This window comes from Solanum verrucosum, unplaced genomic scaffold, assembly GCF_900185275.1.
Source record: "Solanum verrucosum unplaced genomic scaffold, falcon-dt-bn FXZP01000012.1, whole genome shotgun sequence".
NCBI lineage: Eukaryota > Viridiplantae > Streptophyta > Magnoliopsida > Solanales > Solanaceae > Solanum > Solanum verrucosum.
Window position 1 is genome coordinate 2,646,712 of NW_026020063.1, and position 16,649 is coordinate 2,663,360.

Sequence of the window (16,649 nt, forward strand, 5' to 3'; positions counted from 1 at the left end):
ATAAATAAAATGACAAAATTTACATCCTTTAAACTCCACAATTATACATCTAAGTTAAGTTCAAATAAGATACATCTATTTTTACATATAAATTTATCATACATTTAAGTACATTTATTTATTTTTACAATATGATAAAATACTACCATTAAATCTATTTTATAAGACTAATATATGCCGTACCTTGTATTGTACTCTTTTCTTAAATATAATAAAATTTACTTATCATTGATTTTAAAACAAATAAATAAACACGTTTTCCTAATTATATTTTCCTAAATTGAGTTTAAGGACTATCTTCGGATAGGCTCTGAGGGGTGCTTAACACCTTCCCCAAGAGTAATCAAAACCTTTACTCAGAATCTCACTGGTTTCGCAAATCAAAACAGAGTTTACATTTACATATTTAAAAAATGGTTTTCCTAATATTTTCCTTAAAATTTAGGTGGCGACTCTAAAACAAACAAAGCAATTTTTCCAAAATCAGAGTGTCAGCCACATTATGTTGTGAACTGTTTCGGCTGGTTCGAAATAGGGTGCGACAACAGAAGCTTCACCTTCTATGCTTCCTGGATATGTTGTTGAATATAATTGGACCAAACAAAGCATATTTTGGGAGTTAAGGGCAAGACAAAAGACAATCCAAAAGCTAGAATGGATATAAAGGAATATTGTAGGAGAAAAGAGTTATGGCTGTAGGAATTACAAAATGATAAAATAGTTAAGCCTAAAGCCAGTTTTTCATTCACATTAGATGAGAAATGTGAAATTTGTTAGTGGGTAAAAAATTGAGGATGCAGGATATCTATGCTTCGAATTTAGGAAAACGGGCAGATATGAATGAAGGAAAATTGATAGGTATGAAAAGTCATGATTGTCATGTATTCATGGAAACTTTAGTTCCTATCACTTTTAGACATCTACCTGAAAGGATATGGAAACCAATCATAGAGGTAAGTCTTTTCTTTAAAGATTTGTGTTTTGGAAAGTTGTTGGAGAGTAGTTTGAATAGGATGCCTGTTAGAAAATCTTTCCATGTGATTTCTTTGATGTGATGGAGCATTTTCAAATTCACCTTGTACAAGAGGCCCATCTCAAAGGTCCAGTTCAAACAAAATGGATGTATCCATTTGAGAGGTAACTATCATTGAAATATTCTCTAAGTAAAATAGTTAACCATTAATTTTTTTTTTCCTTTTTTAGCATATATAGATATATACATGCAGAAAAATTCGCAGTTCCAAGCAAACAATTAAGCAAAGGGGAAAGATTGAAGGATCACTTGTTCAAAGTCATATTGGTAGAGAAATTGGTGATTCTTATTCTTATTACTTTGGGACTGATGAGTCACTTAGGAGAAACATGCCCAATCGCAATGATGAAGGTGATATTGACCTTTATTTCCACCGATATCAATTTTTAATCAAAATGGTCGAGGATCTAAAAAAGGTGGAAAGTGAAGCTTCACTAGTATGGAAATGCAATCAGCTGTGACACATATTTTGCTTAATTGTCCAGAGATTCAACCATATCTCAAGTAAGTGTTAAAAATATATTATCAAATTACATACATACAAATAAGTGTTCATTAACTAACGAAATATCTGAATGTACAATGATCAGCTTGTTCGTAAACACATGGGGTAATGAAGCCATCTATACGGAATTTTCCAAATGGCTAACAGAATATGTAAGTGTGCAAGCTTACACTAAATCAATAAGTATTTAATAATGTATTCATATTATACTAAATTATATTATTTTAAACAACAATATATAGGTTTACGATGAATACTCAAATGTCAAACATTTGCAATTAGTGAAAGAAGTTGCACTTGGACCTGAATCTCAAATTTCAGACAATGAACAAGTATTGTGTCAATGGTTTTAAGTTTCAAACTGAAGAAGTTTCTAGGAATAAGAAAACAAATAATAGTGGTGTCTTCATACAAGGTGATGTTGATGGTACTGGCCAAACTATTGAATATTATGGTATCATTCATGAGATTATTGAAGTAAGGTATTTATGTTGGCCTAAAAAGAAGATTGTATTATTTCGGTGTAAGTGGTTTGACCCATCACACAGAGGCACAAGAGTAGACCAACAACATAATATAATTAAAGTTAAGCACACCAGAAAATACAAAAGTTATGATCTTTTCATCATTGCACAAAATGCTAAACAAGTGTATTATGCTCCATATCCATTGCGTAGAGACAAAGCTGATTGGTGGGTTGTTATAAAGACTAAACATGTGGGAAGAATTGAAATTGACAATGTCTTAGATGTGGCGTACCAAAATGAGGTTGCAATTGTTCAGCAACAAGTTGATGTTGAATTGGAAACCACACTAGAGCATCCTCAACACATATTAGAAGAAGTATCTGATGATGAGATAATGATAAATATTTAGGAAATGAGGATGGGGAAAATGATTCATTTGATAACGAAGAATATGACAATGAAAATGAAACAACTGAGGAGGAAGAATATGAGAGTGATGGAAATGAAACAAGCGAGAAGGAATAAAAGTAGAATGATAGACTATATAGCTAGTATGTAAGTTATTTATTTTCCTAATACTAATTTTATTTAATTTATGAATTTTACATATTATCCATGTAAATTTGCGTACATATGTCATCGGGGGGTGAGGGTGATAGATCTCGCAAGCATCTTAGAGTTAGTCAGCCTAATAAGATAACAAGAAGAAGTCTAGGTGACTTATAGATTCTAAGGATATTACAGGATTTCTGCCTCTGCGCCAGAGCGCATTACTCGTGATACTCATTTATTTGTTGTTCCATTTGGTACGGCGGATCCTCGACAATATTATCCTAATTACCTTCGACCAGCCGGTGCTTCTTCTTCTTCACAATCATTGCCTCCACGGCGCTACGAGGACCTACCTTTACAAGCTATTCATCGAGCACGATTCTTATCGGCTGGCCATACTCCATCTCCCTCTCCATCTCCATCTCCCACAAGTACATCTCCTTAGCTATCTGCCATGAAGATTAAAGATTCTAGTAGTGAGCAATCAAATGTTGTAGCTGGCACACTTCCATTGACTCAGCATTATGTGTATCATGGTGTATCACCTACACCTACACCAGACATCTGCTCTAGCACCGAGATAGAGGGACAGGATCGGTAGAGTCATGATTGAGCCAGATGGGTCATTGTAAGTTTGTTTTGTTATCTATTTGTTACTTTACTATACTTATTTGAGCATCTTTGATATATTATTAAGGAAATAACATGTTTATTATGTGTTTTGCAGGTGGTATCCTGCAAAGGATGCTGCCCGGGCTTTAAAAGACTTTGTGAGAAGGATTTTTACACAGACTTATCACTCATGGAGTGAGATCCCAAACAATAAACGTCGGGCGATGTTTAATAATTTAAGGTGAATATTTATTTAGTTAAGTTTATTAATTTTAGTATCCTTTACTTTTTTTTTAATTATCTAACGTTATTCATTTTTTCTAGACTATGTGTACTTGGAAACCAAAGTTTAATATGGTCATTGCGACCACATTTAAGAGGAGGGCATTCACAAGACTGTCTAGCTGGCTAAAGAAAGCCCGGGATACTGATCAGTGTACGGATTGGATGTTGCCTCATGTGATGGATGGATTGCGCCAATATTGGAACACATATAAGTTCAAGGCGATGTCCGAACAAGCCAAAAAGGCTAGAGACAGTCTTAACGGTGGCTCATTGCACACTGGAGGTGCAAAGAGCATTGAAACAATTACAAGAGAGATGATAAGTTCTAATTCAAACTTTTAAATAGATAATTAGTTGATTAATATCGTTATAATATAAATTTCATTTTTATTTATAGGAAAAAGAAATGGGGTGCACTCCCCTTGTACCAAAGGTTTTCAAGAAGACTCATGTGAAGAAGAAAGAAAATGAGTCAGATCCGGATGTGTGGATGGTGGAAAGGGCCGAACGAACTTTTGTAAGTTATTTAATTTAATACGAACAATATATATTAATAGTGAATATATTTATGATATGTATATATATTGATGTCAATTTTTATATTTAATATGCAGAATGAGTTTCATCAGTACGTCAATGAAAATCTAGATAGTTCGGTCCAACTGACACCCGAGTTGTCCAGCCAAATTTGGATAGAAAAAGTGGTAGGGGCACAGGAGGGTAGAGTGTATGGTCGAGGCTCTCAAAATGATGTAAGACGACTCCAGTAAAGCTTACAAGGTATTGGATCATCACGTCAAGCCGAGGCACTTGACGGTGTTCAGATTGCTGCTATGTCGGCTCAAATAGCATAGCTTACATGGGGCACTGGTAAAGTCTGAGCGGAGAAGAGTAGCTAAACAACAAAGCATGAGTGCGACCGTTCAGCAAATCAAAGAACAAGTGCTGAACCTCGCTCGTCGACCTACTACATCTTCGGCTCCCGAGGACAACGACGATGACAGTGATGAGGAGGAGGAGGATTTTGTAGATCGCACTCCCTAGTTTAGGTCTCTTTGATGAACTTTTATTTTGAAACGAATTTTGAAAGACTTTATAAGTCTTTAAATTGTGATTTAGATATTTTTGAATGTTAATTTAAGTTTGTTGTTTTATGTTTTGTGTAGCTTCTTTATAATGTTGTGTGTTTCATTGGGGCTGGATTGAATTGAATTGCATTTGCAGGTGCGCAGCAGAAACTAGAAACTACCAGTTTCTGTTGTAAAATTTTTTGCAGAAAAAGTGACGGACAGGGTGGTTTTGTCCGTCACTTTTCTGAGAATTTCAAAAAATTAATTTCCAGAAAAGCGACGGACAGTGTCCTTTAGTCCATCACTTTTCTGGGATTTTCAAAATATAAATTTTCAGAAAAGCGATGGACTGCGTAGCTTTTTGTAAATAAAAAAATATAAAAAAAGCGACGGAGTCCGTCGCTTTTTAAAAAGCATCGAGCCAAAAAGCGACAAACATGATTGCGTCGCTTTTCCGTTGATTTTGACCAAAAAAGCGATGCAGTTTGTCGCTTTTGGCCATTGTTTTTCGGCAGTTTTTTAGTAGTGTTATCCCACGATAAAATAGCCAAAATGGTAAAAATATCCCCTCAAACCTTTTCTTTTTACATCTTTTTTCACATCATTTATACTTATGGAAGATATTTTTATAAATAAACAACTTATTCTTAGAAAATTATGCAATGTATATTATTTTTAGTACAATAAATTAAACATTCACAAATATATAATATCAAGATAACTAATCCAAACATAACTAATCATAACATAATCAATGCCAACATATCTATCTAATCCATCATAACTTGTCTTCAAACAAACGATCCCTAAGAGTTGAAGAATGTGATGGCCAATGAACAAAGTAAACCTAATGGAAAAAAACGAGGGCTACCGCATTGGTTATTGAATACTCCCTCTGTTCCTAATTAGTTGTCCACTTTTCCTTTTATAGTTGTCCCTAATTACTTGTCCATTTTGACAAATCAAGAAAGAACAATTTTTTTTTACTTATTATACCCTTAATTAAATGACTAATTACTTTGAAAAATACAGAACTTTTCATCCACTTCATAATTAATAGGGGTAAAATGATAAACTCACTATGTCAATAATTGATTTCTTAATAGGTGTGTCAATTCAAAATTGGACAAGTAATTAGAAACAAAGGGAGTATTAACTATTCTTTTGATTTTTTTTTTCTCATGTTTCAAGTATTACAACAATTATATTGAAGCAGCGAAATATTATATTTTGATATTAAGTTTTCAACTTCTAAAATTTAAGCTTATCTAAATTTTCATCCAAATTTGTTATTTTGAATATTTTTATTTTATAGGTGTATTATTTTATTTATTATTATTTGTTAAAATTTATTAATCTGACGAAAAGCTTAAAAAAATAAACTTCAAAATAAATTATATAAAATTTTCTAAAATTAATTTTTAACTTTAGGTGCCAAACTTTTTTGAACCCCCATATTGATCCCGTCTCTTTCTCTGTCGATCTCTTTTGCTATTTTAAGTATACCCATATTTTATGAGCATGGTTAGTAATGGTCAACTTTGAGCTTTGATTGTTGTGGGGCAAAGCCACTGCCACTAGGTAGTAGGTACTATCCACTTGCACTAATAATGCATCTTTTGGTAAACGCATGCCGACATACAAAAAAATATATTCAAGTTTAACGTCCATTCTGTCTCTCAATTGTCAAATTCAATCTTTCATTTTCAACTTTTGTAATGTCTTTCTACTCCATTTATCAACAGTAAATAATTCTAAACAACCCCTTTTTATGTTCTTTTTGTACATTTACCTTTCTTGATTTTGTTTTTGTTTTTCGAATTGGCGGGTGTATATGTTTTTTCAAGATTTGGGATTTCTGAGTTTTTCAATCATGTGTTAATTTCTGGGGGATTTCTAATTTGTATTGAGATATACATATCTGCTACAGTAGAATTGAATTGGTCAAATAATCTCTATCAAATGTATCAGTCTATCCTATCCGTAGTATAACAAATAGATTTTTGTTTGCTGGAGATAAGTGTTGAAATGGAGCAGTTAAAGAGAGGAATATCAAGGCAATTCTCAACAGAGCTGTTTAGGAAGAGTGGAAAATTCAGTTTCAAGAGGCAGAGTTCATTGGATCCAAGGAGGAACAATTTGAGGTTCAGTTTTGGGAGGCAGTCATCGCTTGACCCGCTTCAAAGGAGCCCTTCGATTGAAAATGCTGGGAGAACTGTGCCAGAGAATCTTGATTCGACGATGCAGCTGTTATTCATGGCGTGTAAAGGGGATGTGAAGGGAGTTCAGGACTTGTTGGATGAAGGTATTGATGTGAATAACATCGATTTGGATGGAAGGACTGCTCTTCATATTGCTGCCTGTGAAGGCCATGTGGAAGTTGCCAAGCTATTGTTGAGTAGGAAGGCTAATATGAATGCGCGTGATCGGTGGGGTAGCACGGTATAAATTTTATTATTTTGATTCCTTTGGTAATTATTTTGAAAGCAGCGTCTTTTTCCTTTTGTTCTTTGGTAACATGTTGTAGGATGTGTGTAATGAAACTGTTGTTTTGAATTTCAAACTGTAGTTTCTTGAATAGCGCAGGCAAGGCAGGTATGGAGTGGTTGACTGAGTTGTTTGATGTAGTTTTTAAGAAGGTGAAATTGCCTGAACAATAAGGAGGAGTACAATACTTGCGTTGTACAAGAATAAGGACGGCATCTAAAAATGCAACAATTATAAGGGTATCAGGAGTCTTGTGTTATAAGAAGATGCCACCAAAACTTAAAGACAAACTCTACAGTGTAGTGGTTGGACCTACTATATCGTATGAGGCGGATTGTTGGCCAGTGAAAAAATCTCACTTTCAGAAAATGAATGAGGATGCTACGATGGATATATGGTCATACTAGGAGTGATAGGATTAGAAATGGAGATATACAGGACAAGTGGGAGTGATCTTGGTGGAGGACAAGATTTGGAAAGCAAGATTGAGATGATTTGGGCATATGAAGAAGAGATGCACGGATGCTCCAATACGTAGTTGTGAGGGGTTGACTATGGATGGTTTCAGCAGAGCTTGATGTAGGCCAAAGAAGTATTGGAAAGAGGTAATTAGACATGATATGATGCAGTTTCAGCTTATCAGGGACATGCCGTTAAATAGGAGGTTGTGGAGGAGATGGTTTAGGGTGGAAAGTTAGTAGGTAGTAGAGCATTGTCTCGCTTATCTTTCCTTGCCAATTGTCGTAGTATTACTCAGGGAGTTTCTTGTCCTTTGATGTTTACTGCCTGTTGTTTTTGCAGTTCAATTAGCGTATTATTTTGTTGTAGTTACCTTTCTTTTTTCAGCATGCCTTTGACATGCTCTCTATAATAATTTTTCATGACTTCTTTACTCTTGTTAATTCTTTTTTCTTGAGCCGAGGGTCTATCGAAAATAATATTTCTACCTCCTAAGGTAGGGGTAAGATGTGCATACACTTTACTCTTCCTAGACCCCACTTGTGGGATTACACTGGGTATGTTGTAGTTGTAAGATCTCTACCTCCCAAACTAGGGGATAAAAATAACATTTGATGATAGCTCAAGTATGAAACTCAAAAAATTGGAATACTTTATGTGTGTATTTGACCCTCAACTCTAGTAGAAAACTATAAGCAGATAGGTTGGCCTCCCAAGTTAAAACTCCTGAGAACTTTGTTGCATGAACTTGTTACTTATAAATAGGGTTAGAGAAAGAACAGATCACAAATATAAAACGAGAAAGAACTCTATAAATGGGAATAAGTCAATCTTGTAACTTAGCGAGAAAGAACTTGGTAAAAATGAAGAAGCATTGTTTTGCTTTCTTCTTCCTCCTTTCTTCCATCATATCCAAATACTTTACAGTTGGATGCTCATCTTTGAGAAAATATTTACATCTTGCTTGTTATTCTTATGATGAACAAGATTTTGTACGAGCATTTCCTTCTCATGTACAATCAGATTTAGATCCTTGAATGTGCAAAATGCTATCATAAACTATGGACAAGAAACCAACCACAAAAGCAATTAATGAGTCTGGCTTTAGTAGTAATGAATATCTAAATGTAAATCTTGATGTTGTATGCTCTCCGAACTCATTAGCTTAAGTAACTATGGTTCTTCCTTTTCTTTTTCTTTCCCTAAATACACTATTTTCTTTGTCTATTCCTTCTATATTCACAGAAATGGCCAATAAAGAAAAGAAAAAGAAATTGCTGTTATTTTAGTTAATTTTTGAATTAATGTAATTTCATCAAAAAAATTTAATTGAAATATAATGATAATTAGAGATTAAGGCCCTAAACTGTGTATTTTAGCAGAAAATGTTTAAAGCTTTTTCCCTTATCTTCAACCTTTGACTGTTATAAGAGGCTGTGACAGGCGGCAGCTGATGCCAAACACTATGGTAATGCTGAAGTTTACGAAATGTTGAAGGCCCGTGGAGCCAAAGTTCCGGTAAGTGGGTAGAAAGTCCTAATTAGCCTGAGGTTCCTTATGTTTTGACACTCATAGATGTATCTGTTATGTTGGTAGAAAGTCAGAAAGACGCCAATGGCTGTAGCAAATCCACGAGAAGTTCCAGAATATGAACTTAACCCTCTGGAGCTTCAAATCCGCAAAAGTGATGGAATCTCCAAGGCAAGTGTTCTATGTTTTGTTACTCAGCACTGTGATGTTTCAATTATGATTGAGTGATGAAAGCACTATCGGCCTTAAATTGAAATACTTACCTTCCGCTTTAACCATTGTATTTCTTTCTTAGCTTCCTGAATGAAGCCTGAGACACCAGGCCCACTTTCATTTCATGTGATGCTTTTGGGTGCCTAAACTTTTTGAATTTATCCCAAGAATTTGTCTATAATTTTCCTTTTTAACTTTTGACAGGGTTCATATCAAGTTGCCAAATGGAATGGAACGAAAGTTTCGGTAAAAATACTTGACAAGGATAGCTATAAAGATCCTGAAAGCATGTATGTTTTAGCTGCTCTGCGACTCTCATTTCACATGTGATGCTTATTGGCTTTTGTAGATACTCTGTATTTTTTCTTGTGTCCTGTATCATGAGGGGCCTCGTATCAAAATGTTTATTGGATTATGCAATCTACAAGGCAAAGACCCTTCTGGCAATTTAATATGGACTTGTTGTTTGGATCCTCTAACCTGCTTAAAGTCTGTTTGAATGTGGCCTTCCTTGGTTTACTTAAGCAGATGATTAATAATTTTTTCCTCTTAACAAGTAATTTGCGAAATATATGGGTCCATAAATTAGACTTTGGATTTAATATCTAACTTTGCGTTGTTTCCACGATTGGATGCAGAAACGCTTTCAAACATGAATTAACTTTGCTAGAAAAAGTGCGGCATCCAAATGTAGTTCAGTTTGTTGGAGCAGTTACACAAAATATACCGATGATGATAGTCTCAGAGTATCATCCAAGGGTAGGCTCTGTCAATCTTTCCACACTGCCTATCACACAACAATGTAGCTTGTTCACCTTTTTTATCAATTCAACTTATGTTAATATTCCTTATTATAATGGACACTCAACATTGGTTAAAACTTTAGCTAGCGTTGGCAGTAGATTCAACTTCTTTGTTGTAGAGATCTTGATGCTTATGGATTTTGTATGTCGTTGGTCTCAATTCTTACCTTAGCCTTGCAATTATGACATTTGACATTAAATGCTTTGCAATTTTTCAGGGTGATCTAGGTAGCTATCTTCAGAAAAAGGGACGTATATCTCCTTCTAAGGCGCTTAAATATGCTCTTGATGTTGCTAGGCAAGTCGTTCTTTGTCATAAAAGTGAAATGATCTCTCATGCTTGAATCTGTCCTTCGTCAATTCCTCTACTCTTTGGTGACTTGTGATTGTTTCAGTTACTTCTTTTATCTAAACATATCTATGTTGTATCATGTTGGTTGATTTTCAGGGGTATGAACTACCTTCACGAATGCAAACCAGACCCAATTATACATTGTAATCTAAATCCAAAGTAAGACAACTATATGCTTTAGTTCTCTAATGCTGTTAATTGATCATTTTGACTGTACTCATTGGGATTTCCTAGTGTTTTTAATATTCGGAATTTGGTAAGGTGCCAGGAATATTTTGCTTGACAATGGAGATCACCTGAAAGTTGCCGGATTTGGTCTGATTAAATTGTCAAAAATTTCACCTGACAAAGCAAAGTTGGTGCAGCCGGAGGGTTTTGATCGTTCAAGTAAGTTTTTCAAACTTTGAGTAATAAACGCTAAATCATAATATTTCCTACTCTGAAAGAAATCAATTCTCATGTGGTAGTAATTTTTGATAGATCAGAAGCTTCTGGTATGTTACCAGTTTCAAAAACAAAAAAGAAACTTCTGGTGATGAGCTGGAGTATATTGTTTGCCGATTGCATGAAAGGATTCACCTTTATGTGTTTATGTTTATTACTTTACTCATTTGCTTTTCACTTGTAGGTCCCTATGTGGCACCTGAGATTTATAAAGATGAAATATTTGACCGGAATGCGGACATATATTCATTTGGCATTTTACTATATGAGGTATGATTTCTTTTTGTCAGATACTTCATTTAATGCTGTAGCTTAATTCAAAAATAGTGTAGACTTCTTGATTTCCCATTCCGGTGCAATACTTTTCTAGAAACTGGTAATTTTGTATTCCTCAGCATTGAGGACATGCTGGACACCATCAAAAAGTGTTAAAAAACAAATAGAAAAAAAAATACTTACCGAGATCTTAATAAATCTACAGAATGATCTATATCCTCTAAATCTACTTCTTTACACCAAAATAGAAAGATACTATACAATTCCATTTAATTTTCTGAATGGAATTGGATATATCTTCAAAACACCTCCCAATTCTCTCTCTCCAAACTGTCCAACTCCACCAGATGCATTGTCGTATGATCCTCCACCACTTCATTTAACTTTTGCTACCTCCTCTTTTCATCCAACGGCTAAGCAAATCTGTAGTATGCTTAGGCATAGTCCACCTTGTCTTTGTTATGTCGAGAAATAGAGACCAAAGTTGTGCTGTAAAGGTGCAGTGTAAAAACAGATGACTATTTGTTTCATCTGTCTCATTGCATATGAAGCACCTGGAAACTATGATGGCCCCCTTTTTCTTCAAAACTTCTTGTGTCAGGCATGCTCTTTTAACCACTAACCGAGTAAGCATTTTATAATATCACCAATAAGGGTTGTGGTGGAGTGGTAAGTGCTCCTTTATCCTTAACCAGTGGTCTCAGGTTCGAGTCGCCTTTGTTAAGGAGCGCTTAACTCCCCAATGTGGGACTTTTAGGCGCGAATTCGGATTTAGTCGGACTCCGATGTGGGTACCGGGCGCCAGATGGGAAACCAAAAAAAAAAAAAGAGTAAAGCATTTTATCTTGGTTGGAGCTGAACTCTTCCACAAGTTTCTCCATACTTTTGGTTGCCCTCTGTAGTATACCCTTCCTTCCATTCTATAAACCCTTTTAATAGAGAATTGCGCATCAATAATTTATGATACTTGGATGATCTTATCTTCTTAATATGCAATTCTGTCCTCTATTTATCCTGTTTATCGGCCTATCAGCATTCTAGAAGCGTGAATAATTTATGGCTCTTTTCTTTCTGCTCTATGCAATTTATTTTACTTTGTTGGGCTCAGATGCTGGAGGGAACACCACCTTTTAATACCAAGTCTCCTGAAGAGGCTACCAGATTGATGTGCTTAGAAGGCCAAAGACCAGCATTCAAATCGAAATCCAAATATCCTCCAGAGCTTAGAGAGTATGTTTGTTATCATTCCTTGCGGGTATAATCACATGTTGTGCAGTTCATATGCGCTTATATATTAGCTACATATTTTGTCAGTTTAGCATGATGTTCTATTCTTTACTGCCAGCCATTGAAGTGCATCATGAATTCTTTTTGAAATGCCTCAGAGATGATTTCCATTCTGCTTCTTTGGTTTTCTTATGCTTTCAATTTCTTCAGCTATAGGCTTTTTCTTGGCTTGGTGATTTAGTACAAACTCTAGCCATGTGAAACTCAACTTGCATGTTGTTAAGCTCATGTTATTTCCTACAATTTCTAGTACCCTTTTTGTCAGATCCTTCTAGACCTTGAGCATTTAATGCTCGTCTTTTGATGTCCATCTCTAAAGGCAGCCTGGTGCATAAAGCATCTCGCATTAGCAGGGTCTGGGGAAGGGCGGCTGCACCCCAAGGGTGTGACGTAGACAATCTACCTAAATGCAAGCATTAGTGGCTGCTTCCACGGCTCGAATCCATGATCTATAGGCCACACAGAGACTTTGTTGTGTGCATGACCTCATTTATGCTCAACTTAAGAGTTCCGTAATTAGCTTTTGATAATTGACATTCGGTAATTGGAGTATACTCCAGATGAGTGTACCACCTCCAGGCCCCTCAGGCAGGACTAGATGGCTCTCCTATTGCACCATTACCTTATTAGGTTTGCATTCAATATCAATACTTGTGTTCCCTCTTGACTTCTGCTCAATGTATTGTATTTCTAGGTTGATTGAAGAATGTTGGGTTCCAGAACCTTTTGTACGGCCAACATTTTCTGAGGTCATTGTGCGGATGAATAAAATATTTGCTAACTCCTCGAAACAAGGATGGTTGAAAGATACTTTTAAACTTCCTTGGTAATGATTCTACTGCACTATTCATTGTCTATTTTAGAAATTCAACATTTGTTTATTTATTATGAATAAGAGCCTTGAACTAAGGGGAAAAATTGTCTTCTCCTTGGCACAATATCAACTATGTTGATGGGCCAGTAAACATATGTTACAAGATTGGTTTGCCATTGCTGGGATCATTTGGAAGATGAATTTATAAGTTTATCAAGTTGGTCCATGTCTGCTAATGCAACAGATCTTTGGTGCAGGTTGTAAGTGTGCATGAAAGTGTCAAGAACATGGACAATAATTGGAGTCAACGGAGTTTATCAGCAGAAGATTCTTGTGGAGCTTTTCATTTATGATAAACCTAATAGGCAAACTTGTATTTACAAGATTCGTTGAAAGCTTTATATTGTTGTTAACCAAATAAAAGGCAGATTTGCTGGGTGAATAAACAATTAAATGTTGGCTTTATAGTAAGTTTGAACTCCATTATATGTAATGTGAAGTGTGTTTATTAGGTCTATAGTATTTGAACCAAATGTATTTTGTTTTACAAGGGGGAAAACAAAAGGTTATATAAGAAAGGACTGGATATCAATCTATATAGTGTTATTATACAATAATATACTACTTAAGACTTTAATTAACAATATATACACATACTTCTATTTAATTACAAATATAGTTTTTAAATTATATACATAGGAGATTAATTAATTTTCTAATTTAAGTTATTTTTTATTTTCTTCTTTTCTACTTTTTGGATTATGTGCCTTTTTTGTGGAGATGATAATTATGGTACAAAGTTTTGTCAATTTTTATCTCTCCTAGTACATTTTAAACTATACACGTTTCTTACCTTTTATTCTCTCATCTTTTATGTTAAACGTTTAAACGTTTAAACTTTACTAGATTTTATTTTCTTCCTTTTTGATACAATCCATGTAAAAGTAAAACTTTTTATGTTACCAACAAGTTGCCCATAGTTACTCCCTATGTGGTTCATAGTTTCTAGGTAATTTAATTTTTTCTCTTCCCTTCCTTCAAACTAATTCTTCACCTTTCATCTTCTTTCGTCCAAATCGCCTCTTGCATCAGAACCTGAAAAGCCATTTTGTTCATACATTTCACCATTCCTTCACCATTTTGTTCACCATTGTTAGCCCCTTTCTTGAGTTCAATGGATAGGACGCTGCGGAAAAGCCCTAGATTTAATAAATCTTGATATAAAGTTATTACATATTCTTTTAAGTCAATATAAGTATTGGTTGTAGCAATTTGTGAAAGTACAAAGTTTTGTTTTATTTAAACATGATAATTTTATAACTGCATTTATATTGTTTATTAGTATGACCTATAAATATTATATTTTTAATTATTGGTACACATTCTGATTTGTGTTGTAAGTTAGTTTAAATCAGTATTTTAGCACTTGGTGAAGGTACAAAAGTTTTGTTTGTATTTTGATATTCAAAATGTCAGCCTTCAATCTTATATTGTTTTTTTATATAGCTTTGTTCTTAAGTACTTTACTGCCTTATTTATTTATTTATTTGGTTAAACTCTTATCATGTTATCTATATTTATGTATTTTATTTAGTGTGTTGGCTCATAGAATAATAGTGCATTAAATTTTAGTATAAAGTTATTACATAATCTTTTAAGTCAAATAAATATTGGTTGTAGCAATTTGTGAAAGTACAAAATTTTGTTTCATTTAAACATGATAATTTTGTAGCTGCCTTTTATATTGTTTATTTGTATGATCTATAAATATCATATTTTTAATTGTTGATACGCATTTTGATTTGTATTGTAAGTTAGTTTAAATAATTATTTTAACACTTGCTAAAGGTGCAAAAGTTTTGTTTGTATTTTGTTATTCAAAATGCCAGCCTTCAATCTTATATTGTTCTTTTACATAGCTCCGTTTTTAACATGTTTTTGTGGTATCAGTCAAACATAGTGTGTTTGATCTCAAAATTTCTTGCCTTGTTGATTGGACACCAGTTTGGTATTCAATGGATTACATAGCTCTATCCACACATGTTACACATAAGAGATATTTTGAAAAGAAATCAGAATTGCATTTTTTTTATCTAAACAAACTTGGACAACCATATCGTTATGAATCTTCATTGGTGGAGATGGACCACTAACGACATACTTGAGTTCTAAATGAAAAATGGTTGTGTCCACACCCAATTGGGAAGATATAGTAATAATTAAGTCTTCGTATTTAGTGTATGCATCATACATCACCCCTTCAATATTGTAATCCACGTAATTACATGTGTTAGAGTACAACTTATTAATCAATTTCCAAAATAAACAGAATGGTATTCCTTCTGTAATTAAATTACACAGTTTGGTATACAAAATGTCTATATATAGATAAAATGATAATCATGTTGGTATACAAAATGGTTGCTGACCTAAATTAGTTTTGTAGACAATCATTTTAACCAAAACATTTACCAAAAAACATATCAGCAATTTTGTTATATTTAAACACCCCAAAACACACTACATAATACACTTGACGTTCCCAAAAAAAGATCACCAAAGTTGTTTTTTCAATATGACCTAATATATAACATTCACACTAAAAATAAACTATGAATTCTGGTGTTTATAAAAACAAAATACACAATACCAATTACACCAAATCATCTACACCATATACACTACCAATTACACCTAATAATATACCATCACAAATCAATAATAATTATAACCAATTTAATATTTATTCAATTTTGTTATCTAAAAACAAGACTATTGAAAGTTGGTGTTTATATAAGGTCTAGAAGATACCAATTACACCAGATCATTGATATATGTGAATTTACGATATTTTTGATACATTTCACTTAAGAGTTGTGTGTGTCAAGGGCCATTTTGTACTAGAAATAATGTGTTTTGTTTCATGTTTGCAGGAAATAGGCTTGGATGCGGTTGAGTGAGATGGCAACTGAAATTCTGCAGAAGTGGCCACCCACGGATGTGACCTACGGACCGTAGGTCCTATGTTGGTCCGTCGAAGGGTAGGCGTAGATAGGAGCATCAGGGAAGTCTGACCAAGTGTGGAACTACAAATCGAATCACGGACCGTAGGTCGACCCACGGGCCGTCAGCACATCCGTCGAAGGTGTTCAGAGAGTTGAAGTTCCTGTACCTGATGAAATTCCTAAGTATGGAGCCACAGAAGAGGACCCATGGACCGTAGGTCCACCTATGGTCCATCCTGCGCGTCCGTTGTTGGTGATCAGAGAATGATGGTTCTAGGCGTTGAAGAAAAAGTCTAAGTGTTGACAGACTATGGACCGTAGGTCGACCCACGGTGCGTAGGTCAAGTCGTCGATCAAAGCCGTGTCCCTGAAGTTTATTTCCTTATTTTTGGTTTCCTTTTTGTTTCGGACATGTTTTTCTATAAATAGGGTATGTAAACCTCATTTTTGGGGGT

At 34.5% G+C, this 16,649-nt stretch overlaps 1 protein-coding gene across 1 annotated transcript; it reads left to right on the forward strand.

Moving 5' to 3' along the window:
* Positions 1-6,516: 6,516 nt before the first annotated feature.
* On the forward strand, positions 6,517-13,205 carry LOC125823444 (integrin-linked protein kinase 1-like). The gene is made up of 11 exons (XM_049502828.1): positions 6,517-6,966; positions 8,914-8,988; positions 9,067-9,171; positions 9,418-9,503; positions 9,852-9,972; positions 10,235-10,314; positions 10,465-10,527; positions 10,637-10,755; positions 10,997-11,082; positions 12,197-12,318; positions 13,070-13,205. Exons 1-11 carry the CDS (start codon positions 6,553-6,555, stop codon positions 13,203-13,205), a joined length of 1,407 nt encoding a protein of 468 aa, XP_049358785.1. The 5' UTR covers positions 6,517-6,552.
* Positions 13,206-16,649: the final 3,444 nt, after the last annotated feature.